Here is a 27,223-nt window from a genome sequence, read left to right on the forward strand (position 1 = left end):
GAGGAGTAGTAGTGATTTGATTAATCTCATACAGAATGCAGGAACAGGAACCAGCAGGCCATGCCCTCCACAGCACAGCAGAGTGACTGGCTGGGTGTCAAATACAACAACAGGAGAGATATTCATATTGAAATGCATCAGATCAGAGATTCCAGCACTGCAGATTTCAGAATTGGGTGCACTGTTTTGCATTGGCTGCACAGCACTGCACTGGCCCTGTTCCCTAGCACCTTGACATAGAAGGAGATGACAGACAGACATGGCTCATTGGCTCATGTCTCTGTAACTGTACAGTAGCCTTGGCGGTTGATCATGCACATACAACATTCTTGCACAGTCAGGTAGACCCCGCTACGGCCACTGCTGCAGCTGTAGAATTACAGTTAGTCAGTTGTTTTTTTTACTGTTCTGTGGCAGTTGGTTTTTAAACGTTATGTTCTGTGGTTGGTGGTAAGTTTTCTCTGTAGTGGTGTTCAACCAAGATGGCTGGTTGTAGTTTTAGTCGACGCCCTCGAAGCCTTGAGCATTCTCCACAGCCATCAACAGCTTCTCTCGCAGGTCGTCAAATGACTCGTAGGTAGGCAGGTCTAGCCTGTTGAAGCTAGAGAAGAGAAACAGAATTTCCTCCCTCTGAGCATTTAAAAAAAATTGTTTTCCTACAAACTCTAAATAAATGTATAACATTAAATGCTACATTCATAGGAGGTGTTAGCAATCATAAAAAACATGTTTTACAATCCTTTTCAGGCACACTCAAAAGTATTGTGTGAAATTAGGTGGCTAAAAGGTACGCACCAGGTGTGTGCTCTGGGCAGTTTGTCAGGTGTTCCCCACTGTTCAATTGTGAACAACTGAGGCCCATTGGAACCTGAGATGACATGGGAAAAGAGGTAATAAACATACAGTACTACAGTCTTTGGTCAATCCACACAGTTTGGGATTGAGACACAGAAGTTCCCAGAGGTATTATTCAGCTATAAAATACACTGCTGTTACTACACAACCCTATCCAAAAAGCTCCTACAGCTCTCCTAGCATACTGAGCTGTGCCAAAGCTCTGCAGAGGAAGCATATAGTGTTGTCTCTCACCATAGAGTTCAGCAAAGCCGTTCATGGGGACCCTGGATGTCCCGGTGACAAACTGAAGCAGACGGATCCTCTTCTCAGCATCCATCAGCAGCACAGCCTGCAGGGACACAGACAGACATAGACACAGACACACTCAAACAAATGAGTATGTTGTACAGAGCAGGCACGGCTATGGATTTCACTGAGATTACACAATGGTTATGATATGGAGTATTCTCATCCCTGGACTTTTCACAAATGTTGTTGTGTTACAGCCTGAATTTAAAATTGATTAAATTGAGAGTTTTTTGTCACTGGCCTACACACAATAACCCATAATGTCAAAGTGGAATTATGTTTTTCAAAATGTTTACAAATTAATTAAAAACGAAAATCTGAAATGTCTTGAGTCAGTAAGTATTCAACCCCTTTGTTATGGCACGCCTAAGTAAAAATGTTCTTAACAAGTCACATTAGTTGCATGGACTCTGTGTGCTATAATAGTGTTTGACATGATTTTTAAATGACTACCTCATCTCTGTACCTGTCGAGCAGTGAATTTCAAAGACAGATTCAACTACAAAGACCAGGGGAGGTTTTTCAATGCCTCACAAAGAAGGGCACCTATTGGTAGATGGGTACAAATGAAAAAAGCAGACATTGAATATCCATTTGAGCATAGTGGAGTTATTAATTACACTTTGAATTGTGTATCAATACACCCAGTCACTACAAATATACAGGCACCCTTCTTAACTCAGTTACCGCTCAGGGATTTCACCATGAGGCCAATGGTGACTTTAAAACAGAAACAGAGTTTAATGGCTGTGAAAACTGAGGATGTGTCAAGAGTGCTGTAGGTGGGTGTAGTGGTGGAATCAAGCGCAGGACACCGAAGTATAGTCCAAAAGACTTTAGTACTATTTCCAACAAGGAAAATAAGAACACACTTGCCCGAAGGCGAAACTACGCACGAAGGCGACAAAAATAAAGGCGCACTAAACATGTGCGTAAATGCTCCAACGCAGTGGAGTGAAGCTCAACCGAGCGAAAATGCAATATACAAGCAACACACGACAGAAATAAATCAATCACACACAACACTAGACAAACACAACGAGAAACTTATAGGACACTAATTACGCTAAACGAGAACAGGTGTCACAACAAACAGACAAAAGCAAACGAACATGAAACATACAACGGAGGCAGCTAGTATTCCGGAGACAACGAACGCCGAAGCCTGCCCGAACAAGGAAGAGAGGCAGCCTCGGCCGAAACCGTGACAGGATGGATCAACAACATTGTAGTTACTCCACAATACAAACCTAATTGACAGAGTGAAAACAAGGGATCCTGTACAGAATAAAAATATTACAAAACATGCATCCTGTTTGCAACAAGGCATTAAAGTAATACTGCAAAAACTGTGGCAAAGCAACTCACTTTTTTTGGGTCCTGAATACAAAGTGTTATGTTTGGGGCAAATCCAATAGAACACATTATTGTGTACCACTCTCCATATTTTCAAGCATAGTGGTGGCTGCGTCATGTTATGGGTATGCTTGTAATCGTTAAGGACTGGGGAGTTTGTCATGATGAAAAAGAAACGGAATGGAGCTAAGCACAGGCAAAATCTTAGAGGAAAACCTGGTTCAGTCTGCTTTCCACCATCCACTGGCAGATGAATTCACCTTTCAGCAGGACATTAACCTAAAACACAAGGCCAAATCTACACTGGAGTTGCTTACCAAGAAGACAGTGAATTTTCCTGGGTGGCCGAGTTACAGTTTTGACTTAAATCTACTTGACAATCTATGGCAAGACCTGAAAATGGTTGTCTAGCAATGATCAACAACCAATTTGACAGAGCTTGAAGAATTTAGAAAATAATATTGGGAAAATGTTGCACAATCCAGTTGTATTTCATTTTCAAAAAATGTGCTTTCTAAAAACATTTTCACTTTGTCATTAGGGGGTATTGTGTATAGATGGGTGAGATAAAACCCCTATTTAATCCATTTTGACTTCAGGCTGTCTGTAACACAACAAAATGTGGAATAAGTCAAGGGTTAGGACGTTATAATTATTATAGGTTTAGGACAGTAGAACTACAACAGCGAATGAGACAAACATGGTTCTAAAGACAGTAGCCAATAAATACAATATGCCAATAGCTCAGATGGACCCGAGGGGAGGGGGACAACATGACAAGAAAGGACAGACAGAAGCTGTTTAAACCGGTCTCTTTTTCTGAATCAGCTCATCTGACCCCGTGTGTGTGCATGCACGCCTCTGCATGTGTCTGTGCCTGCGTACGTGCATGCAGTGTGTGCGTGCGTGTATGGTGAAAGTGCTCCTGGCCCCAGACAGAGAGCGACAGGGCTGATAACCAGGGCCAGTGCAACTCTGGCCTACTCTTTCATCAGAGCAAACATGTCTGTTTTAAACCAAAGAGACTTTGATCTTCAAACGCTGTACAGGTTTTGGCCCCAAAATCATTTACTACCAACTGAGTAATAAATTATGTTGTATGTAGTTTTTGTTGTATCATGTAACTTACAGGCTGTGGAAATTATTTTCCTCTATGATTTATCTCATTAATGATTGAGAACAACAATGACTGGTGGTCTGAGTAGTTCAGTATTTTTCCCGCAGGATGTTAACACACACCCACACCACACAGACACACACACACACACACACACACACACACACACACACACACACACACACACACACACACACACACACACACACACACACACACACACACACACACACACACACACACACACACACACACACACAGAGCCTATCGTAGGACAGAGTCACACAGATAGTGTTTCATTTTAGATTGATGGTAACCTTTCACACACACTGCTGTGCTAAACAGATGTAGCAGGCTGGTTGGGAAAGAGGGGAGGGAAAGAAGGAGGGTGGGAGACAGGGAGGGATAGATAGAAGTGTCATTCCACGAAATGAGTCCCTTTTGTGTCCGTTTGATATTTAAAGTAGAAATTGTGCACCAATATTGGATTTTAAAAGGCTGTTATATTAAATTATGCCCTTTAACAACATGGAAAATTCAAAAAAAAAAAAAATACACATACACACACACACACACACACACACACATATACATACACACACACACACACACACACACACACACATATATATACATACATACATACATACATCCATACACACACACATATCCTTTTTTAAATTATATTTCCCTTCATTCTCCCGAGTGGCGCAGTGGTCTAAGGCACTGCATCGGAGTGCTAGCTGTGCCACTAGAGATCCTGGTTCGAATCCAGGCTCTGTCGTAGCCGGCCGCGACCGGGAGACCCATGGGGCGGCGCACAATTGGTCCAGGGTAGGGGAGGGAATGGCCGGCAGGGATGTAGCTCAGTTGGTAGAGCATGGCGTTTGCAACGCCAGGGTTGTGGGTTCGATTCCCACGGGTATGAAAAATTGTATGCACTAACTGTATGAAAAATTGTATGCACTAACTGTAAGTCGCTCTGGATAAGAGCGTCTGCTAAATGACTAAAATGTAAATGTAATTACTTTCCAACCCCACCACCCCTTCCCCAATTGGAGTAAACTAGTGAACAACAACGCTTAGGCCTCTACTTCCCGCCCATAAATACTATATACATTTTATGGACACAGGCAAATTCTACAATAATTATATTTTATTTGTTTTTACTCCTGAACTTCCTCCGATCATTTTCATAATGTCCATCTGGTTTGCTTCTATTTGCCATATTTTTCTAACTGTGTTCTTTCACAAAAGCTCTCAACCTATAACCTATATACTTATTATGGACACAGTATGCTTTACATTAGTTATCTTGTTGTAATTAGTTGTTGTTATTAGTCCCATCCTTCAGCTCCATTCAACACCTCTCATCTATCTCGTAACACCATCCATATTGGATTTCTATTTGCCATATATTTTTCAACTGTACTGTGATGTTTTACAAAAGTTCTGAACCTTTCTATTCTCATTGTTTCTACAGATCGTAAATTGAATATAAACATTTTTGCTAAAAGTATTATTACATTATTGATCGATTGACTATGACTTTTCAGATCACCCAGTAGTGCTATCTGCAGGGTTAGCTCCAGGTAAATATTGCAATCCTTTAGCCATTTCTGGCCAAAAACAAGCTACAAATGGACAGTACCAAAACAAATGATCTAATGATTCTGTCTCTTCGAAGCAAAATCTGCAGAGCTGGGAAGATTGTATCCCCCATATAAATAACATTCTATTGGTAGCATGAATTTTATATAATAATTTAAATTGAAACATTTAAAGTTTTGAATCTGCCGTTGTTTTGCGTATCAATTCATAAACACTATGCCATGGAATCGGTACGTCAAAAATCTCATTCCAACTATTTTGCAATCTATATGGGCGGCTGTCAATCCTTTGGTCCTTAAATGAAACTGGTATACTTTTTTATTTATCACAAATTTCTTTAACCAATTATATTATTTAATGCAAGGCCGACAGACAAGTTCCTTACTTTTTCCCCCTTCCACTTTCCGCTTCCATTTTTGCGGTAATGCTGCAATTATTTGGTTCTAATTTTGGGTAGAGCAGACATTTCCATATGTTTTTGTTAGCTGCATGTGCGACATAACTCACCCAGTCCTACCGATAATATAATTTACGAAGATTATACAATTTTTAAACATTTTGTAAATTTTTTTTGGGTTTTTATCAATTAGTATATTTGAGTTTAACCACAATATTTGTTGCATTATTTGTTCTGTCGTTTCTGGAGGATTAAATTGAAATTGCAACCAACTTTCTATGGCTTGTTTTAGAAATAGTGATATTTGGGAGATTATTTCCTTTTCAAATAACTTAAAGTGAGAGGTTGTAATCTGAATAAAGGGAAAAAGGCCATTCTTGAACATTGGGTGAGACAATCTTACTAATTTGCTAGAGAACCAGTTCGGATTTAAGTATAACTTTTGTATGACTGAAGCTTTTAGTGATAGGTCTAATGATTTAATATTTAATAATTTCTGTCCTCCGAATTCATATTCATTATATAAATAGGCCCGTTTAATTTTGTCTGGCTTGCCGTTCCAAATAAAATTGAATGTTTTTTTCTCATATAATTTAAAAAACTGTTCGCTAGGCGTAGGCAAGACCATAAGCAAATAGGTAAACTGGGATAATACTAAAGAGTTAAATCAGGTTGATTTTTTCACAAATTGACAGGTATCCATTGTAGCAAGATCTTATCTATTTTTGCTAACTTTTATTAAAATGTATTGGAGTGAGATCATTTATTTCATTTGGGATATGTATTCCGAGTATATCCACATCACCATCAGACTATTTTATTGGTAAACTACATGGTAATGTAAAATTTATATTTTTTTGTGATCCAATACATAATATAGTACATTTATCATAATTTGGTTGTAATCCAGATAGGTTAGAAAATGTATCTAGATCCTCTATGAGGCTGTGGAGGGATTCAAGTTGTGGATTTAAAAGAAAATATGAATCATCAGCGTACAATGACACCTTTGTTTTTAAGCCCTGTATTTCTAATCCCTTGATATTATTGTTGGATCTGATTTTAATAGCTAACATCTCGATGGCAATAATATGACTAAAGAATTGCTAAAGTGCTAAAGTTCTGCATTTTGACTTCTCTGAAGATTTGAACCCACTTAACCCCAAATTATCTCCATCATTGTACAGCCCTAGTTATTTTGTTGCATCTGAAGAATATTATTTATTTCAAGTAATTATGGAGAGTTAAAAATGTACTGGGGGTGGGGGGGCTGGTCCAACTAGAGGTGTCATAAAGAAAATGCACCCGCCCTCCCTAATGTAAAATATATTTTGACATGACCCTCCCCTTGTACCTATCACCCTCATAGAATTAACTCAAAATAATGTTTATGACCCACAAATAACAATAACTGTAGCGACCCTGTGTTTATAAAACGTGGACAAAACTTTGCCACTTCAGCATGCTTTTGTGGCACAGTCGATGCCACGCAGGGCAACGGGCCAGAAGGTTGAGGGTTTGCCAACCACCACAGACGAGCTAACTCTCGCTGCCGGTTTCATTACACTACGAGAGAGCCGGCTGCTCAGAGCCGGCTGCAGACAATGATCAGTGGAAATGGAAATGGAAGTGGAAATCAGATTTTCAACAGTTTGATGCTAACTTTCCAACAACAGGTTTCTGTGCCAATGCACCACACAATCAATAAGCAAAGCATACCGACTCGGGCACTTCGACATTATGGTTTGAGTTATCACATTGATTTTGCTAGTGACTCTCACTCAGATAGCATATTAATATGACAAAAGTTGTAGAATTTCAGGAAATGAAGTATAAAACTAATAATGCACTAAAATGTTTTGACTGTGAGGTGGGGGGGGGGCTCCCAACCAAATCATGCCTGGGGCTGCTACAGTTTGGATGCTGGAATTACATTTTGGATGAAAGTAAGCAAGTTAGTCTATAGGAGACTTTTGAAGAAGCCTAATCAGATTGGTTGTGTTTATGCCACACATAAAATGTAATACGTTTTAAAAGTGAAATGACACATATTTAGGCTATATTGAAGCTTTTGGTTCTAGGTGCGCAAGGAATAGCCGCTTAGATTGGAGGAGGTAAGGCTTTCCTGAATATTTGGGCCTGCTGGGAGCATATGTGGGCACATTATTATAGGATGACTTGGGAGAATGATGATCCACAACAGACAGTGCAGCTTTGAATGATTTTATGTGTGGTATGATGCTAGTTAGCCTATTGCAGATCTGGACAAGCGATCCACCTACCATTATTGTCATTATGAATGGTGGATAGAGGGCAGGATAGACAGTTAGACTGGTAGACTATATTGACCTGTGGTATAGTTAGTGTGCAGAGAAGCGTAGTGCATAAGGGAAGGACCAAAACACCTTGATATAGGTGAGGCAAACAGATGAGGAAATGTGGCTAGGATGGAAGAAATGATATATTAAAACCTGCAAAAGAGCAAATGTATACCAGGGAAAATAACGCACTATACCATCCCCTGTGCCAAATAAAAAACCACACAACCCTCCCCAAAGCAAAAAAAACAACAGTTAGACAACCCTCCCCTATTTTGGAACCCACCCCGCCAACCCAGTAAATTTAAAACTATCCCTTAGTGATTCATTTTAAGGTTAAAAAAAAACATGTCCCTCATTTTAAGGTCAACCCCATTACGTGAACTGAATTCTCATTTTAATATGGTGAAACTATTCCTTTTTTTGTAAAAAAAAATATCAAAAGAAACATTGAAGAACTAATAGTCAAAGCATAGCGTAAAAGCAGGTGAGCTGGTTCTACTCTTTTTGACCATTGTCTTCTGTTTTGTGGTGTTAAGCTGAGTGGGTCGAGCATAACACATCAACCCTGTTACCCATAGATAGACAGGCTAGAAATGTTTTAACACTTACAAATGTTTTGTGAAGCTTGCATTCAATTGCCCCTCCCTGTTGCACACAACAAGCTTCCATCCCCGTCACAAGAGGATTTATAGCTGTAGCGGTCAACCCTGTTACAGTCAACCCTGTTACTTTATTTGGCACTTACTATAGTACTTTGTTTATATAACCTCTTGAGATGGGAAACATGTTTTTAATTAAGTTTAACATGTGCTCATCATGACAATGTTAAAATTAGGTGACATAAAAAAAAAAATCCCCCCACCAAGTTACAAAACCTCTCATTTTGTGGAACGACCCAGAAGGAGAAAGAGACAGAAAGAGGGAGCGAGGCCTGTCTTACTTTCCAGAACCACTGGATGACTGGGTGGTTGGGGCAGTATCCGTTCTTGTAGACTGTGTGTTGTCTCCAGTCATTCACATCCACATCACCCAGACCACACATCAACAGCTGGGGAAGACACACAGAGAGAAAACAACAATATAATAAGACTACTTTCACTATCACTCACATACAGAAATGATAGAGCCCAGAATAATATTTTCTAGAGGACATAGGTATTAATAATCATCATCCTTCTGGGTTTCTAAACATCCAAAAACAGTGCCCTTAGACAACAGAGACAGAGAAAACGAAACCCATGGCTCCCTTGGCCTAAAGACACAGACAGACAGAAACTTTGCCTACAGACACACTGAAACAAGTGTGGGCTTTATCTGCCATAGACACAGATTAGAGCAGGAATGTGAAGGTTAAACTCAACCATGTAGTGTTGCCACAATCATTAATTACACAGTTTTTTTGTTACGGCGATACTATATTTCCTACAGTGACTCTCAATCTATTTATTGGTGTGAAAATATTCAAAAATGTTGTTTTCAGATCCACCAGTTAACAGAGTGACAAATCATTGTACCAATGAACAGTGTGAGGAAAACAATGGAATGAACAATACTGTACCTCTAGCTCGTTTTCATCAAATATCTTGATGAGGTCGATGAGAATGAGTTCAGTGAATCCCTGTTGTACAAAAGAGTGGGAAATACAATCAGTAATCACATACAGGTAACTGCCAAAATAAAGGAAACACCAACATAAAGTGTCTTAATAGGGCGTTGGGCCACCATGAGCCAGAACAGCTTGAATGCACCTTGGCATCGATTCTACGAATGTCTGGAACTCCACAAGAAATTCCATCATTTGGTGTTTTGTTGATGGTGGTGGAAAAAGCTGTCTCAAGCGCCGCTCCAGAATCTCCCATAGGCGTTCAATTGGGGCTGAGATGACCATGGCATTTGGTTTACATAGTTTTCATGCTCAACCATTCAGTGACCACTCATGCCCTGTGGATAGGGGCATTGTTGTAATCCTATGGAGGCATAGCCATGGTAGACAAACTAACGGCCAAAATAATGGCCTGCCATCATTTTTATACATGACCCTAAGCATGACGGGATGTTAATTGCTTAATTAAGTCAGGAACCACACCTGAATGGAATCACCTGCTTTCAATATACATTGTATCCCTCATTTACTCAAGCGTGTCTATTATTTTGGCAGTTACCTGTACTACCCAATGTAGAACAGCTATTTGAGTCATTACAGGCAAGATTTACTGAAACTTTTCAGCTGCTAATGACTTTCTGTTGAACAAAAAATGGGTGTCTAGAAGTTATCTACAGTAAGATGGGTATATAAAACCAAAAAACTAATGAAAGTATTTCCAAAGATGGGCTTAACACTTCAATACAAGGCCTGTGTTGACCTATTGGTCTGGGTGCAAAGCCTTGTGCTTTACTGCCCCCAAGTGGCCATGGTTGTTACTGCCATAGAATAATAAAAAATATGACGCATCTCTATGGTACTACACACTCACCTCCAAGAAGGCGTTCATCTGTTTCTGAACCCGGTTCACAAACCGCCACTGGATGACAAGGCTGTTAGGAGGCAGAACATATAATTAGTGCAAACCTATATAATAGTTGATATACTATAACAATGGAGTAATATCATATCATGACATAGCCATTATCTACAAAGACTTCTAATGCATGTATTTTAATACCAAGAAATTACAAATACACTGGAATATTGAGTCTTGAATAAGATTATTATAATACCCCAAGGGATGTAACTAAATTATAGGGCATTACATTTAACACTGTGTGTGATTCAATATGAAAGATGTGTTAACTTACTCTATGTATTCCATTTTGTTGTCATTGGTGACCACCATATCACTACCACTGGGTTTCAGATACACCTGGTACGTTTGTCCAAAGTTATCCTCATCGATACAGAATCGCAGGTCGAGCTCAGTAGGATCATTCTCCAAGATCCACTTCAGAGAGTTGTAGTATTCACTGTCCTACAGGGTTAGAGTGTTAGGGAACGAAATTACATATAGAACACGTCTAATTGCCTTTATAATAATAATAATATGCCATTTAGCAGACGCTTTTATCCAAAGCGACTTACAGTCATGCGTGCATAATTTTTTTGTGTATGGGTGGTCCCGGGGATCGAACCCACTACCTTGGCGTTACAAGCGCTGTGCTCTACCAGCTGAGCTACAGAGGACCACCCTTTGAGTTTCAAGTCTTAAGTCTGACACCCCTGAATCTGTATGCTTCGGGAGCAGTCTGTACGAACTGGACAACTGCTTAAAGAGATGCGACAGCGGTATTTTGTATACTTTTAAGCCAGTAGTGTACAACGTCACAACCTCATTGGACAATCCTGGGTCGACCTGATCCTGCACAGTTACAGAGTTTAATGGCTGTGATAGGAGAAAATGGATCAACAACATTGTAGTTGACAGAGTGAAAAGAAGGAAGTCTCTACAGAATAAAAAATATTCAAAAACAAGCATTCTGTTTACAATAAGGCACTAAAGTAATACTGCAAAAAATATGTCAAAGAAATTCACTTTTTGTCCTGAATACAAAGCATTATGTTTGGGGCAAATCCAACACATCACTGTGTACCACTGTTCATATTTTCAAGCATGGTGGTGGCTGCATTATGTTATGGATATGCTCATCATTGGCAAGGGAGTTTTTTAGGATAAAAATAAACAGAATATAGCTAAGCACAGGCAAAATCCTAGAGGAAAACCTGGTTTAGTCTGCTTTCCAACAGACACTGGGAGATAAATTCACCTTTCAGCAGGACAATAACCTACAACTCAAGGCCAAATATACACTGGAGTTGCTTACCAAGATGACATTGAATGTTCCTGAGTGGCCTAGTTAGAGTTTTGACTTAAATCGACTTGAAAATGTATGGCAATGCTCAACAATCAACTTGACAGAGCTTGGTCCAAACACACCAAGACAGTCGTGAAGAGGGCACGACAAAGCCTATTCCCCCTCAGGAGACTAAAAAGATTTGGCATGGGTCCTCAGATCCTCAAAAAATTCTACAGCTGCACCATCGAGAGCATCCTGACTGGTTGCATCACCGCCTGGTATGGCAACTGCTTGGCCTCCGACCGCAAGGCACTACAGAGGGTAGTGCGTACAACCCAGTACATCACTGGGGCCAAGCTTCCTGCCATCCAGGACCTCTATACCAGGCGGTGTCAGAGGAAGGCCCTCAAAATTGTCAAAGACTCCAGCCACCCTAGTCATAGACTGTTCTCTCTGCTACCGCACGGCAAGCGGTACCGGAGTGCCAAGTCTAGGTCCAAAAGACTTCTCAACAGCTTCTACCCCCAAGCCATAAGACTCCTGAACAGCTAATCATGGCTACCCGGACTATTTGCACTGCCCCCCCACCCCATCCTTTTTACGCTGCTGCTACTCTGTTAAGTATTTATGCATAGTCACTTTAACTCTACCCACATGTACATATTACCTCAACTACCTCAACTAGCCGGTGCCCCCGCACATTGACTCTGCAACGGTACCCCCCTGTAAATATAGCCTCCCTACTGTCACTTTATTTTACTTCTGCTCTTTTTTTCTCAACACTTTTTTGTTGTTGTTGTTGTTGTTTTATTTTTACTTTTTTTGCTTAAAATAAATGCACTGTTGGTTAAGGGCTGTAAGTAAGCATTTCACTGTAATGTCTGCACCTGTTGTATTCGGCGCATGTGACCAATAAAATTTGATTTGATTTGATTTGATTTGAAGAGTTTCAAGAATAATACTATTGTACAATACAGGTGTGCAAAGCTCTTAGAGACTTACCCAAAAACACTCAGCTGTAATCGCTGCCAAAGGTGATTCTAACATGTATTGACTCAGGGGGTTGAATACTATATATATATATTTTTGTGTGTGTGTGTTAGAATTTTTCTTCCACTTTTGACATTAGAGTATTTTGTGTGGTTCTTTGAAAAAGAAAGACAATTAAATCAATTTTAATCCCAATTTGTAACAAAATAAAATTTGTAAAAAGTCAAGAGGTGTGAATACTTTCTGAAGACATTGTAGATAGTGAGATGGATATGAGGCCTCACTCACCACTGACTCCATGTCTTTCAGTGTGATCTGTTTCCCCAGCATCATCTTGTAGAATGGCCTGATGAAGAAGCCTGGAGAGAGAGAAGACAATGTAAGATCTGGGGACAAAATGTTGCTACATTTTTCAAGCCAATCAGAAACAAGTATTCAACAACGCCATGGTATAATATCAACTAATGTCTTATGATTGTTGTTATCAAGGTGTTGTCATCAAGGTGAGCCGAGCAGCTTACCGTCTAATAGCTTCCCATGGAACACAGCCATCCCTGCCACTCGACCAATGAACTTGAAGTATGAAAGGTGGTCCTCGTTACACAGCCCAGAGTTAGGGTTGATCTGTAGTGTGTAGTTATCTCTGTAGGGACAAAAGACAGAACAGAGGGTACAGTTGCTGGCAGTGAAAAGTATGTTTTTCAAAACCCTGTACTGTGACAAAAAAAATTATCAAAGTATCGCTAGAAGACACTACAGTTCAGTGTTGCACATGCATTGCAGTAATTGTTCTCTCAATACCATGGCACAACATCACTTTTTGGTGCCCAAAACTGTATAATAGGTCAGAGGTCAATGATCTGAAGTTACTTCCTAAGGCCAGGATCAAGATTTAATTGTGAGATACAAATCTTAAAAACACTATATTTATAAGTAAATGGAGAGAAAACAGTAATGTGCAAACTGCCATTTTTGGTCAAAAAGACTATAGCTGTGTTCGAATACTCATACTAACTGCACTAACCATACTATTTGTGACGTAAATTGAGTATGTAGTATGCTTATTAGTCATAGTATGGATATAGTTAGCATGCCAAAAGTTCCCGGATGTCGTAATACATTAGCCAAAATACGAAGTATACAAGCAATGGACACTATTTTCCGTGATGTTAGGGCACATAATGCAATTCTTCGGAAAATGGGCGTGGGTTCACAACGTTTTCAGATGGAAAAAATATGCAGCCGAAGTCCGAAGAGAGCAGATACAAATTCGTTGCTTTAACTAATTATGACAAATGTTAAGAAAATTAAGTTTGTTAGCTACGCTATCCTTACGAAGTGCATAGCATATCATTACAGCAGTATGTACCGGGTATGTTACCTACCTACTGCAACGTTAGTTGGCTACTAGTACATCGAACTTGCCAGTATATATACTTTATGCTATCTATCTAGCTACCCAACGTTTATTGACTTGATTATTCACGTCATTCATAGCTTAGCTAAGTGGTTTAGTCGTTCGGGTGCATTCCGATTTCAGAGCACTCTCGTCTGACTGTGTCAGAGGCAGAGTGCAGAATAACCTATTAATTTACGAACGCTCAACACCAGTTGAACGTGGCCGGTGTCAGTAAATTGTTGCCAGCAGCACAGTTACAGTGGGGAAAAAAAGTATTTAGTCAGCCACCAATTGTGCAAGTTCTCCCACTTAAAAAGATGAGAGAGGCATGTAATTTTCATCATAGGTACACGTAAACTATAACAGACAAAATGAGAAGAAAAAAAATCCAGAAAATCACATTGTAGGATTTTTAATGAATGTATTTGCAAATTATGGTGGAAAATAAGTATTTGGTCAATAACAAAAGTTTCTCAATACTTTGTTATATACCCTTTGTTGGCAATGACACAGGTCAAACGTTTTCTGTAAGTCTTCACAAGGTTTTCACACACTGTTGCTGTTATTTTGGCCCATTCCTCCATGCAGATGTCCTCTAGAGCAATTATGTTTTGGGGCTGTCGCTGGACAACACAGACTTTCAACTCCCTCCAAAGATTTTCTATGGGGTTGAGATCTGGAGACTGGCTAGGCCACTCCAGGATCTTGAAATGCTTCTTACGAAGCCACTCCTTTGTGTTTGGGATCATTGTCATGCTGAAAGACCCAGCCACGTTTCATCTTCAATGCCCTTGCTGATGGAAGGAGGTTTTCACTCAAAATCTCACGATACATGGCCCCATTCATTCTTTCCTTTACACGGATCAGTCGTCCTGGTCCCTTTGCAGAAAAACAGCCCCAAAGCATGATGTTTCCACCCCCATGCTTCACAGTAGGTATGGTGTTCTTTGGAAGCAACTCAGCATTCTTTGTCCTCCAAACACGACGAGTTGAGTTTTTACCAAAAAGTTCTATTTTGGTTTCATCTGACCATATGACATTCTCCCAATCCTCTTCTGGATCATCCAAATGCACTCTAGCAAACTTCAGACGGGCCTGGACATGTACTGGCTTAAGCAGGGGGACACGTCTGGCACTGCAGGATTTGAGTCCCTGGCGGTGTAGTGTGTTACTGATGGTAGGCTTTGTTACTTTGGTCCCAGCTCTCTGCAGGTCATTCGCTAGGTCCCCCCGTTTGGTTCTGGGATTTTTGCTCACCGTTCTTGTGATCATTTTGACCCCACGGGTGAGATTTTGCGTGGAGCCCCAGATCGAGGGAGATTATCAGTGGTCTTGTATGTCTTCCATTTCCTAATAATTGCTCCCACAGTTGATTTCTTCAAACCAAGCTGCTAACCTATTGCAGATTCAGTCTTCCCAGCCTGGTGCAGGTCTACAATTTTGTTTCTGGTGTCCTTTGACAGCTCTTTGGTCTTGGCCATAGTGGAGTTTGGAGTGTGACTGTTTGAGGTTGTGGACAGGTGTCTTTTATACTGATAACAATTTCAAACAGGTGCCATTAATACAGGTAACGAGTGGAGGACAGAGGAGCCTCTTAAAGAAGAAGTTACAGGTCTGTGAGAGCCAGAAATCTTGCTTGTTTGTAGATGACCAAATACTTATTTTCCACCATAATTTGCAAATAAATTCATTAAAAATCCTACAATGTGATTTTCTGGAGAAAAAAAATCTAAATGTGTCTGTCATAGTTGACGTGTACCTATGATGGAAATTACAGGCCTCTCTCATCTTTTTAAGTGGGAGAACTTGCACAATTGGTGGCTGACTAAATACTTTTTTTCCCCCACTGTACAGTCACCAACGCTCTGGATAACATGAAAACTGCCTAACCAGCTCTGCTAGGGCGAGTAAAATGGTCAGAGTGAGGTGTTCTCTCATTTGTGTCTGGAAGTAGCTAGCAAGTTAGCTTGGATGCTTGACTGCCGTTGTGAGGTCAGAACGCTCGGATCAACCCTACTCCTCGGCCAGAGCGTCCAGTGTGCGCTCTAAATTTACGAACGGACAATCTGACAACGCCCTGAATTTACGAACGCCCAGAGCGCACTCTGGCACTCCAGACTGAATTTACAAACACAACCGAAGTCTAGCTAGTAATTTGTTATGCTAATAAGCTAGCAAGAGGTTGCATAGCAACAGCATCAACTTCCGGTAGACAGGCGAAGCGCTAGTACCATCAACTGAAAGGATACCGTTCGTTTACAGTATACTAAAATGTACTAATAGTATGTAGTATATACTCATTAAGTATGTAGTATACAGTATGTATCCTTCCAGACTCACATTAAGAATCTCCAATCCAAAGTTAAATCTAGAATCGGTATCCTATTTCGAAACAAAGCCTCCTTCACTCATGTTGCCAAACATGCCCTCGTAAAACTGACTATCCTACCGATCCTTGACTTTGGCGATGTCATTTACAAAATAGCCTCCAACACTCTACTCAGCAAATTGGATGTAGTCTATCACAGTGCCATCCGTTTTGTCTCCAAAGCCCCATATACTACCCACCACTGTGACCTGTTCGCTCTTGTTGGCTGGTCCTCACTACATATTCGTCGCCAAACCCACTGGCTCCAGGCCATCTATAAATCACTGCTAGGCAAATCCCTGCCTTATCTTAGCTCATTGGTCACCATAGCAACACCCACCCGTAGTATGCGCTCCAGCAGGTATATCTCACTGGTCATCCCCAAAGCCAACACCTCCTTTGGCCGCTATTCCTTCCAGTTCTCTGCTGCCAATGACTGGAACAAATTGCAAAAATCTCTGAAGCTGGGGACTCTTATCTCCCTCACTAACTTTAAGCATCAGTTGTCAGAGCACCTTACTGATCACTGCACCTGTACACAGCCCATCTGAAATTAGCCCACCCAACTACCTCATCCCTATATTGTTATTTATTTTGCTCATTTGCACCCCAGTATCTCTATTTGCACATCATCTCTTGCACATCTATCATTCCAGTGTTAATACTAATTGTAATTATTTTGCACTATAGCCTATTTATTGCCTTACCTCCATAACTTGCTACATTTACACACACTGTATATATATTTTCTGTTGTATTTTGGACTTTATGTTTTGTTTTACCCCATATGTAACTCTGTGTTGTTGTTTTTATCGCACAGCTTTGCATTATCTTGGCCAGGTCGCAGTTGTAAATGAGAACTTGTTCTCAACTGGCTTACCTGGTTAAATAAAAAAATTAAATAAAACAAATGTTAGGATGGGTATTCGAACACAGCTCATGTCTGTGGTTGTGATGAATGAGGGTGAAAATAGTACATATTCAGTGGAAACTAGCATGGCTTTTCAGGAAGCCAATATAATGAGAGGAACTGTATGTGTGTCTTACATTGCTGCTAGTATCACTCACTGCGTTTCTAGACAAAGAAAAATTAACAGTGCCTGGCCTTATCATTCGGCCTCCTGCCTCTGCACATGATGTATTTAGGCATACCTTATGTTATATTTTGATTACATACTTAGTGGAACCCAACAGAGGATGTTCTTCATTCAGATCAGGCAATTCATCTGTGTGAGCGTTTCTTAAAAGGATAGTCTGAGATTTTGTCAATTACGGGAGTGAACATTACTTATAATAAGGGTTACATGGATAAAATCGGACCTCTCTGAAATGAAAATGGATGGCCCTCCGTTCAGCAAAATATATTTTAACTAAACCTTTCCCTGAACGCTTGGAAAAAAAAGTGACCCTCCCCTATTCCCAAAATAATAATTAAAACAAAGTAGACAGCAGAGAACATGTCAACCGTTTACCCTCACTTCTTGGACAGATCAGAGCCATAGATATGCCGTTTTAGAAACTGTTCTTCGTCCTTTAAGCATTACAATGGCAACGCAGGAATTTTTATAGTGCACAGGGCTGCGGGACAGAAGGTCGTGGACAAGAGTAGGGGTGGAAAGATCTCCTACAGTATATAGTAAAAGCATTGCATGAATCAATCATCGTATTTGCAGGTCCGAGAAAAAAATGGACTTTTATAAAAATGTCATGCAATTCTGCGTAATTTTACATATTAGCGGAATCTTTTTAATACCACACAAATTACCGAAATTACAGGCTAAGAATGGACAGAGAGATAGGCCTATGTGTTCATTTTATCATATTTCTCCAATGCCAAATCAGTGTGTCTTGTTTGCAACTGTGACACTCTGGCTCTAGGACTTGGTATTGTGAGCTAGAGTGTATGTTGTTTTGTTGGGGATTTGGGTGTTTTTCTATGTTGGTAGTCTGTTGGGTGTATTTCTATGTCTGCAGGTCTGGTGGTTGTATTTCTATGTTGTATGTTGTCGTCGATGACTCCCAATCGGAGGTAACGAGTGTCAGCTGTCGGCTCGTTATCTCTGATTGGGAGCCATATTTAAACTGTCAGTTTTCACCTTGTGTTTGTGGGTTTTTGTTTCCTGTTTCCTTGTTACATGTTCCGTGTGTCAGTATTTTGTAACTTGAGGACTTCACGTATCGTCTTTTGTTTTGTTTTCGTGAGTACGTTATTTAATAAATATCATGTTCACTCGCAACGCTGCGCATTGGTCCGCTCCTTTTGACGATCGTGACAGAAAAACCCACCATCAAAGGACCAAGCAGCGTGTCCAGGAGCCGAGGGTCTGGACATGGGAAGAGCTTTTGGACGGTAAAGGGTCCTGGACGTGGGAAGAAATCCTGGATGGCATGGATCGCCGTCCATGGAGCGAGACAGAGGAGAGGCGACGGAGAGAGGAGCAACGGCGTCGGCAGAGCCAACGTCGGAAGGACGAGAGGCAACCCCAAGAAATTTTTTGGGGGGGGCACATGGCTTGGGCGACGGAGCAGCAGGAGGCTGCCACAAGGCAGAGTCAGAGGGCTGCCAGGTTAAGGGGGCTGACGGAGGCAGAGAAGGGACGGATTCAGTGGGCTACCAGGTCAAGGGGGCTACTGGGTAAAGCAGGGAAGGAAAGTGTTGAGGCACGGCGTGAGGTACTGGGGTGTGTAACCAGTTCGGTCCGGCCCGTTCCTAGTCCCGAGGTGCAGCCAGTAGTGTGTGTTCCCCGTACGGTACGGCCTGTTCCGGTCCCTCGCACTAAGTGTACGGTGCGCGTCGCCAGCCCGGTTCGACCTGATCCTGCCACCCGCACCAAGTGTACGGTGCGCGTCGCCAGCCCAGCCCGGCCTGTTCCGGCCCCTCGCACTAAGTGTACGGTGCGCGTCGCCAGCCCGGTTCGGCCTGTCCCTGCCATACGCACCAAGTGTACGGTGCGCGTCGCCAGCCCAGCCCGGCCTGTCCCTGCGCCACGTAGGATGCCTACGGTGTGCGTCGTCAGCCCAGCCCGGCCTGTCCCTGCGCCACGTAGGATGCCTACGGTGTGCGTCGCCAGCCCAGCCCGGCCTGTTCCTGTGCCACGTAGGAAGCCTACGGTGTGCGTCGTCAGCCCAGCCCGGCCTGTCCCTGCGCCACGTACTAAGCCTCCTGTGTGTCCCCAGAGTCCTGTGCGTCCTGTTGTTTCTCCCCGCACTAGCCCTGAGATGCGTGTCCTCAACCCGGTACCTCCAGTTCCGGTACCACGCATCAGGCCTATGGTGCGCCTCAGATGGCCAGAGTCTGCCATCTGCCCAACGGCGCCTGAACTGGCCGTCTGCCCAACGGCGCCTGAACTGCCCGTCTGCCCAACGGCGCCTGAACTTCCTGTCTGCCCAACGCCGTCTGAACTGTCCGTCTGCCAAGCGCTGCATAAGCCGCCCGTCTGCCATGAGCCTTCAGAGCCGTCCGCCAGACCGGAGCCGCTAGAGCCTTCCGCCAGACAGGATCAGCCAGAGCCTTCCGCCAGACAGGATCAGCCAGAGCCTTCCGCCAGACAGGATCAGCCAGAGCCTTCTGCCAGACAGGATCAGCCAGAGCCTTCTGCCAGACAGGATCAGCCAGAGCCTTCTGCCAGACAGGATCAGCCAGATCCGTCAGCCAGCCATGAGCAGCCAGATCCGTCAGCCAGCCATGAGCAGCCAGATCCGTCAGCCAGCCATGAGCAGCCAGATCCGTCAGCCAGCCATGAGCAGCCAGATCCGTCAGCCAGCCATGAGCAGCCAGATCCGTCAGCCAGCCATGAGCAGCCAGATCCGTCAGCCAGCCATGAGCCGTCCAGCCAGGATCCGCCAGAGCCGTCCAGCCGGGATCCGCCAGAGCCGTCCAGCCGGGATCCGCCAGAGCCGTCCAGCCGGGATCCGCCAGAGCCGTCCAGCCGGGATCCGCCAGAGCCGTCCAGCCGGGATCCGCCAGAGCCGTCCAGCCGGGATCCGCCAGAGCCGTCCAGCCGGGATCCGCCAGAGCCGTCCAGCCGGGATCCGCCAGAGCCGTCCAGCTGGGATCCGCCAGAGCCGTCCAGCCGGGATCCGCCAGCCAGCCAGGATCCGCCAGAGCCAGCCAGCCAGGATCCGCCATTTAGTCCGGTGCTGCCCCTTAGCTCGGTGTTGCTCCGTATCCTGGTGCTGTCCCTTATCCTGGTGCTGTCCCTTATCCTGGTGCTGCCCCTTAGTCCGGTGCTGCCCCTTAGCCTGGTACTGCCCCTTAGTCCGGTACTGCCCCTTAGTCCGGTACTGCCCCTTAGTCCGGTGCTGCCCCTTAGTCCGGTGCCGCCCCTTAACCCAGTGGGGTTTAGTTGGGGGGGGGTAATGTGGAGGAGGCTAGGGAAGCTGGTGACTAAGGTGGGGTGGGAACCACGACCAGGGGCAGAACCGCCACCGTGGACAGACGCCCACCCAGACCCTCCCCTAGACTGTGGGTTGGTGCGCCCGGAGTTCGCACCTTTAGGGGGGGGTACTGTGACACTCTGGCTCTAGGACTTGGTATTGTGAGCTAGAGTGTATGTTGTTTTGTTGGGGATTTGGGTGTTTTTCTATGTTGGTAGTCTGTTGGGTGTATTTCTATGTCTGCAGGTCTGGTGGTTGTATTTCTATGTTGTATGTTGTCGTCGATGACTCCCAATCGGAGGTAACGAGTGTCAGCTGTCGGCTCGTTATCTCTGATTGGGAGCCATATTTAAACTGTCAGTTTTCACCTTGTGTTTGTGGGTTTTTGTTTCCTGTTTCCTTGTTACATGTTCCGTGTGTCAGTATTTTGTAACTTGAGGACTTCACGTATCGTCTTTTGTTTTGTTTTCGTGAGTACGTTATTTAATAAATATCATGTTCACTCGCAACGCTGCGCATTGGTCCGCTCCTTTTGACGATCGTGACAGCAACGAAACTGTCCCTGTCATTAGGAATCTGAGCATGGTAGCCTACTTTCAAAAGTTAGGCCTACCTTTCCACCCCAGACAGAGTAGGTCTACCGAAGTAGAAACATTTAAGCTTTAACTGCTGGCTACTCTTCAACGAGAGAAGGTCACAAGTGTTTCCCTAAAAGCTGTCTGGGTTTAAACGTCTTCTATTGTACAGAAAATGAATAGCTTAATCAATTGATAGTGACAGAATTAGATTACTTCCCAAGCAAAGTCAGCCTCTGAATGTCAAAGAAACTAAACTATGATCGTTGCGTATGCTTCAGAGTCAAGTCTTTCCCGGGTAATTTAGAGCTTGTTTCTAGCATAAAGCATTGTGGACCAAAGCGTTGTTATCGATCACATTATATAATCGGATCCGTTTTAATTTTCTTCAAAATCTTAAACTAACAAAGGGTAGGCCTGTTCTTTTTGCCATTTTCTTTAATAAAAGGTAGGCCTAGGGCATACCCTCTCACACCCCCTCAATTCGAGTTTTGGTTTTAACTTAAGAGCCCTTCAATGACACGGAGGTAGGATTTTTAAAGAGTGCATGGTGGGTGGAGGAATTGGCTGACAAATCTTGTCATGCATACTCCCGCTCTGGCGCTCAACGTCACCGGTATACTAACCACCGGACCTGGCAACCCATCATTACGCACACCTGGCAACAATCATTATGGACACCTGCGCACCATCATTATGCACACCTGGACTTCATCACTACCTTGATTACTTCCCCTTTATCTAGCACTCATTCATCAGGCAGTATTGGTTTTCTTGTCTTGTATCTCTCCATGATTGTTATTATTAAACTCACCAACTGCACCTGCTTCCTGACTCCCTGCGTCTCCATTACAAATCTATGGATATAGCAGCCTATAGCCTAATTTCATCTGTCAAACAGGTAGGCCTACCTCTTATTTCTTAACTAGGAAGAAACAGGCTCCAACACAAAGCCCTCTTGTTGTTAGTAAAGTCTAATAAAAAAGGAAGACTATTTTAATGAATTATGCCTACTCGAATTTGCCTACTTTCAGCACCATGAGCTGTCCATTTCCAAATGATTGTGCCGTGGCTGCTGCTTCAAGTTTCAGCACCACAATGTAAGTTACACGAATCTAGATTATTGTGAGGTCAATAACTCTGATAAATACATCATGGGCAAGAAACACATTGTTTTTAATAAAACCAATTATATATGACTTTATAAACTGGGTGGTTCAAGCCCTGAATGCTGATTGGTATATCAGACCGTATACCACGGGTATGACAAAACATTTCATTTTACTGCTCTAATTACGTTGGTAACCAGTTTATAATAGCAATAAGGCACCTCAGGGGTTTGTGGTATATGGCCAATATACCACGGCTCTGCGTTGCGTCGTGCCTAAGAACTGCCATATACCACACCTCCTTGGGCCTTATTGCTTAAATATACTATTGTAGTAGTAAGCTATCAGAGTTTACCTCCGGACCTCCTTCCCATCTGCACTCTCCTTCTCAAACTGAACAGAACATAGTCTATAGGCGCAAGGACTAGGCCTAATCAAAGATTACTTTCAGAAGAAACATTTGACTCTCCTCCTGAACTGCCACCGTAGCCCTACACAGCACATCCATTGGTTAAGCAGCACACAAAACGTTTTTTGATCAGCAAGAGCAGAGCAAGCCGGAGCTCAGGGTTGGAATATCCATTGCAGTGTCTAATGCAGCCTAGTTTCATTTACACCATCCCAGCAGCTTTCTTAGCAATATTACTTTGCTCTGTGCTTCTATGAGCATGCACTTCGTAGCCTATGGATAATTTGATTCAGACCACACTAAGTAGCCTATAAGCGCAATTGATATTGCACGCCCTGTGGAGAATCAGAGATGAGGGGTGGCATCGGGCACACATCGATATATAGCTTAATAAGCAACTAATTCTAAAACACAGAGAAATTTCATCAATTACAAATTACATGACCCTCCCCTGGACTATTAAACTCTCACCTTGACTGAAATTGAAAAAGCATGACCCCCCCATTCTCCTCCAGGTAGCCATTCTGTACATTTTAATCTGTCCCTAAACCCCTTTTCTACCCAGAGTCAGATGAACTCATGGACACTATTTTTATGTCTCTGTGTGCAGTTTGAATGAAGATGCTAAGTAGCGTTAGCGCAATTGCTTAGCAGTCACTTCATCTAACTCTGGGTAAGTAGAAAAGGGACTTAATTGACAAAATCTCGCACTATATCTTTAAAGCCACACTGCTTAATTTGTTCAGTCATTTCAAATAATGAAATATATTTATCCCTTGATTTTCAACAAAGCCCAGCCCCAGACTCACGTGGCTGAGTATTCAAACAGTCCATAGTAAGGGTTAAACATCTCTTTGGAGAGCAGGAAGAACCATTCCCTGGCCACGCCCCCGTAGTCCAGGCCCTTCTCTGATTCAAATTCGATCCAGAGGCGGGCCTTCAGGATGTCTGGTCTCTTCAGAGACATGATGCGTCGGTACGACTCCTCAAAGATGTTGGTCCTGTGCAGCTTCATCTCAAACCTATTGGGGATGTCCACCTGGGGATTCACACACGGAGACGCATGAGCACATGGATAGAAAGCATACACATAAAGACACAGAGAGCGAGTGAGAGAGAAAGAGAGACACACACACAATATATACATACGAAAATATTTAAAATGCACATCCAGTGTTTCTAAAGGGAATACAAAAAAATACAGGTCCACTTTAAAAAGTAGTTTCTAAAAGTTTACTTTTTAATTTGTTTTATTTATTATTTTTCTAATGGATCATACACAAAACTAAAATCCTTCTTCAGTGTATAGGTTCTAACCAGGAAATACACGCAGAGAGAGGAATGAGAGGAAGTTTCTCTTTACATTAATAATGATAATTAGAATGTGTGAGGTAAGGTGAAGTGTTTTTACACTTTCACTTAACAGTGAAATAATTCACAATTTCACCTGGATTGCATACCATACTCTGAAAACGTACCCACATGTAATTGACTAAACTGGTCAATTACATACAGAGTACAGCAAGGTAATATTTCTTACCGGTTTCTTCAACTTCTTTCTGAAGTAGTCGTATTTCTGTTTGAATTCTCTGGAGTACGGCACAGCCTGCAATGAAATAAACAAATATCAGTCAATAACTGTCTATTCTATATAGAGAGAGTGGCTTATCTTGGTCATGAAATATAGTATATTTGTCATGTACAATACTGTATGATGGTGACAGTATCTTTGCCTCATCTTTACCCACAGATACTCACAGGCCCTGTGATGGCTGGGCTTTGTAGACGAGGATCCTCCCATTGAGTGGTTTTGGTGTCTGAAGGTGACAAAATAACAGTCAGGAATAAGGTTAGATACTGTGATATATACCATGATGACAAAGCAGTGACAGACACAAAACTCGAAAGGGGATACCTAGTCAGTTGCACAACAGAATGGATTCAACCAAAATGTGTCTGCCGCATTTATCAGAGAGGTGCGGGGGGCTGCCTTAATCGACGTCCACGTCATCGGCGCCCGGGGAGCAGTTGTTGTTGGGGGTTAACTGCCTTGCTCAAGGGGCAGAACGGCGGATTTGTCCACCTAGCCGGCTCAGGGATTCGAACCAGCAACCTTTCGGTTAATGGCCCAACACTAACCGCTAGGCTACCTGCCACTCTATCCAAGACGTATTGTCAAATTGTGAATCATCGGTGAAAACCATTAAATCACTAAACTCTGACTCCCTCTTACACACATACACACAGAATGCTGACATCCTGTTCATGAAGTTGAGCACACTGACACTTCCCTAATATGTAAAGTTTAAATTATGAATGGGCAGTAACCTGAGACACAGTGTCAGGTTCACATAAGGAGAGATATTGATTAATTAGGTCAGCCAGACAACCAATCCAAGATGAGAAAGAACGAGAGAAAGAACGAGAGAGAGAGAGCAAGAGGGAGAGAGAGAGAGAAACAATATTTGTTTGAGAAAGGGAGAGAAAGAACTCAAGTATCCAAGCAAAAGAGAGAAACAGTCAGCATATGGTATTACATAGAGAAGAAAGGGAGAGTTCTAGGAGGGTTACTTACTGTGGTCTATGAAGAAGGTCCTGCCGTCTGCATGCACCCGTTCCTCCCAGCCAGGCTAGAGAGGAGCAGAGGAGAGAGCACAGTGAGTAACTGACTCAGACAGACAGTGAATGGCAGCAGGAAAGGAGTGACACCAGTGACACAAAGTACCAGCACATCCATGCAGACCAGTTCACCATTGATACAATGACCATCCAGACCTGTACAGTACACCACCATCAACACAGTGACAGTGACACAGCGAGCCACAAACACACTGACTGTCAGATAGAAATAGAGAGCAGGCGAGGGGCGATATAAGTTTAGTCCACTAGCCTCAGTCTGACCCTATCCCATTCTCAGTCAGGGCAGAGAGACGGCTGTGTATCAGCAGGAATACCACCATACCATCGCTTCATTTGGTGGAGAAACTGGGAAGATACAGGGGAGTCCACTCACATCATGCAGCACATAGCAAGGCTCTGTTTCTTCCTACTGTACACCTAACCTTTCCCTCCTTCATATCTCCTCCCACTCTCTCCTATCCGTCCCATTTTACATTTTACATTAAAGTCATTTATCAGGCACTCTTATCCAGAGCGACTTACAGTTAGTACATTCATCTTAAGATATCTGGGACAACCACATATCAGAAGATGGGCAGGGACTTTGCTGTCCTAGCTTCAGGGGGAAGCTGGTTCCACAATTGGGATGCCAGGACAGAGAAGAGATTTGACTGGGCTGAGCGGGAGCTGACCTCCCGTTGGGGTGGGAGGGCCAAGAGACCAGAGGTGGCCAAACAGAGCACTCTGGTTGGGGTGTAGGGTTTGAGCATAGCCTGAAAGTAGGGAGGGGCAGTTTATCTTGCTGCTCCGTAGGTGTCACGTTCGTTCATGAACGGGTCAGACCAAGGCGCAGCGTGATATGCATACATGTTTATTAGACTTATAAACACAACGACAAAACAAGAAACGAAACGTGAAGTCCAAGGTACACAAACAACATACCTAACACGGAACAAGATCCCACAACCCACTAGTGCCAATAGGCTGCCTAAGTATGGTCCCCAATCAGAGACAACGAGCTACAGCTGCCTCTGATTGGGAACCACCCCGGCCAACATAGAAATAAACATAATAGATCTAAACATAGAAAACACAACATAGAAAATCACACCCTGACTCAACAAATAAGAGTCCCCAGAGTCAGGGCGTGACAGTACCCCCCCCCCCAAAGGTGCGGACTCCGACCGCGCAACATAAACATAACAGGGTAGGGGCCGGGTGGGCATTCCGCCTCGGAGGCGGATCCGGCTCCGGGCGTGACCACCAACTATTCTCCGCCTCCCTGTTGCGCCCCTGGTCTGGTCTGGACCTCGGCGCGCTGCTTCCCCTCTCCTTCCTCCCACGAAGTACCAAGCTCTGTCTGGACCCTGGTGTGGGAGACCCCGAACCTGGAGAGGGGCTGACGTCTGGGTCTGGACTGGAACCGCTGACTGGAACTGGACCCGACGACGGTGGAGCGAACTGCTCTGGCTCCGGAGTGGAGCCACTGACCGGAGCTGGATCAGGCACCGGTGGAGCGGACTCCTCTGGCTCCGGAGTGGAGCCGCTGACCGGAGCTGGACTGGACCCCGGTGGAGCGGATTGCTCTGGCTCCGGAGTGGAGCAGCTGACCGGAGCTGAACTGGGCACCGGTGGAGCAG

The 27,223-nt window shown here is 43.3% G+C and overlaps 1 protein-coding gene across 1 annotated transcript in view; it reads right to left on the bottom strand.

The window, feature by feature from the left end:
* Positions 1–6: 6 nt before the first annotated feature.
* Positions 7–27,223, bottom strand: part of LOC311127410 (E3 ubiquitin-protein ligase NEDD4-like) — a gene marked incomplete at its 5' end in the record, with an annotated part of 110,044 nt that continues 82,827 nt past the window's right edge. The window contains 13 exons of the mRNA XM_084159259.1: positions 7–601; positions 796–868; positions 1,090–1,186; positions 8,889–8,996; positions 9,507–9,566; positions 10,423–10,483; positions 10,745–10,914; positions 13,016–13,086; positions 13,249–13,370; positions 23,774–24,003; positions 24,505–24,570; positions 24,723–24,781; positions 25,540–25,594. Coding sequence (XP_084015385.1) covers positions 499–601; positions 796–868; positions 1,090–1,186; positions 8,889–8,996; positions 9,507–9,566; positions 10,423–10,483; positions 10,745–10,914; positions 13,016–13,086; positions 13,249–13,370; positions 23,774–24,003; positions 24,505–24,570; positions 24,723–24,781; positions 25,540–25,594 — 1,275 coding nt within the window. The 3' untranslated portion in view covers positions 7–498. The remainder of the gene's footprint in view (positions 602–795; positions 869–1,089; positions 1,187–8,888; positions 8,997–9,506; positions 9,567–10,422; positions 10,484–10,744; positions 10,915–13,015; positions 13,087–13,248; positions 13,371–23,773; positions 24,004–24,504; positions 24,571–24,722; positions 24,782–25,539; positions 25,595–27,223) is intronic.

Source organism: Coregonus lavaretus (assembly GCF_964263955.1).
Source record: "Coregonus lavaretus genome assembly, chromosome: 4".
Classification (NCBI taxonomy): Eukaryota; Metazoa; Chordata; class Actinopteri; order Salmoniformes; family Salmonidae; genus Coregonus; species Coregonus lavaretus.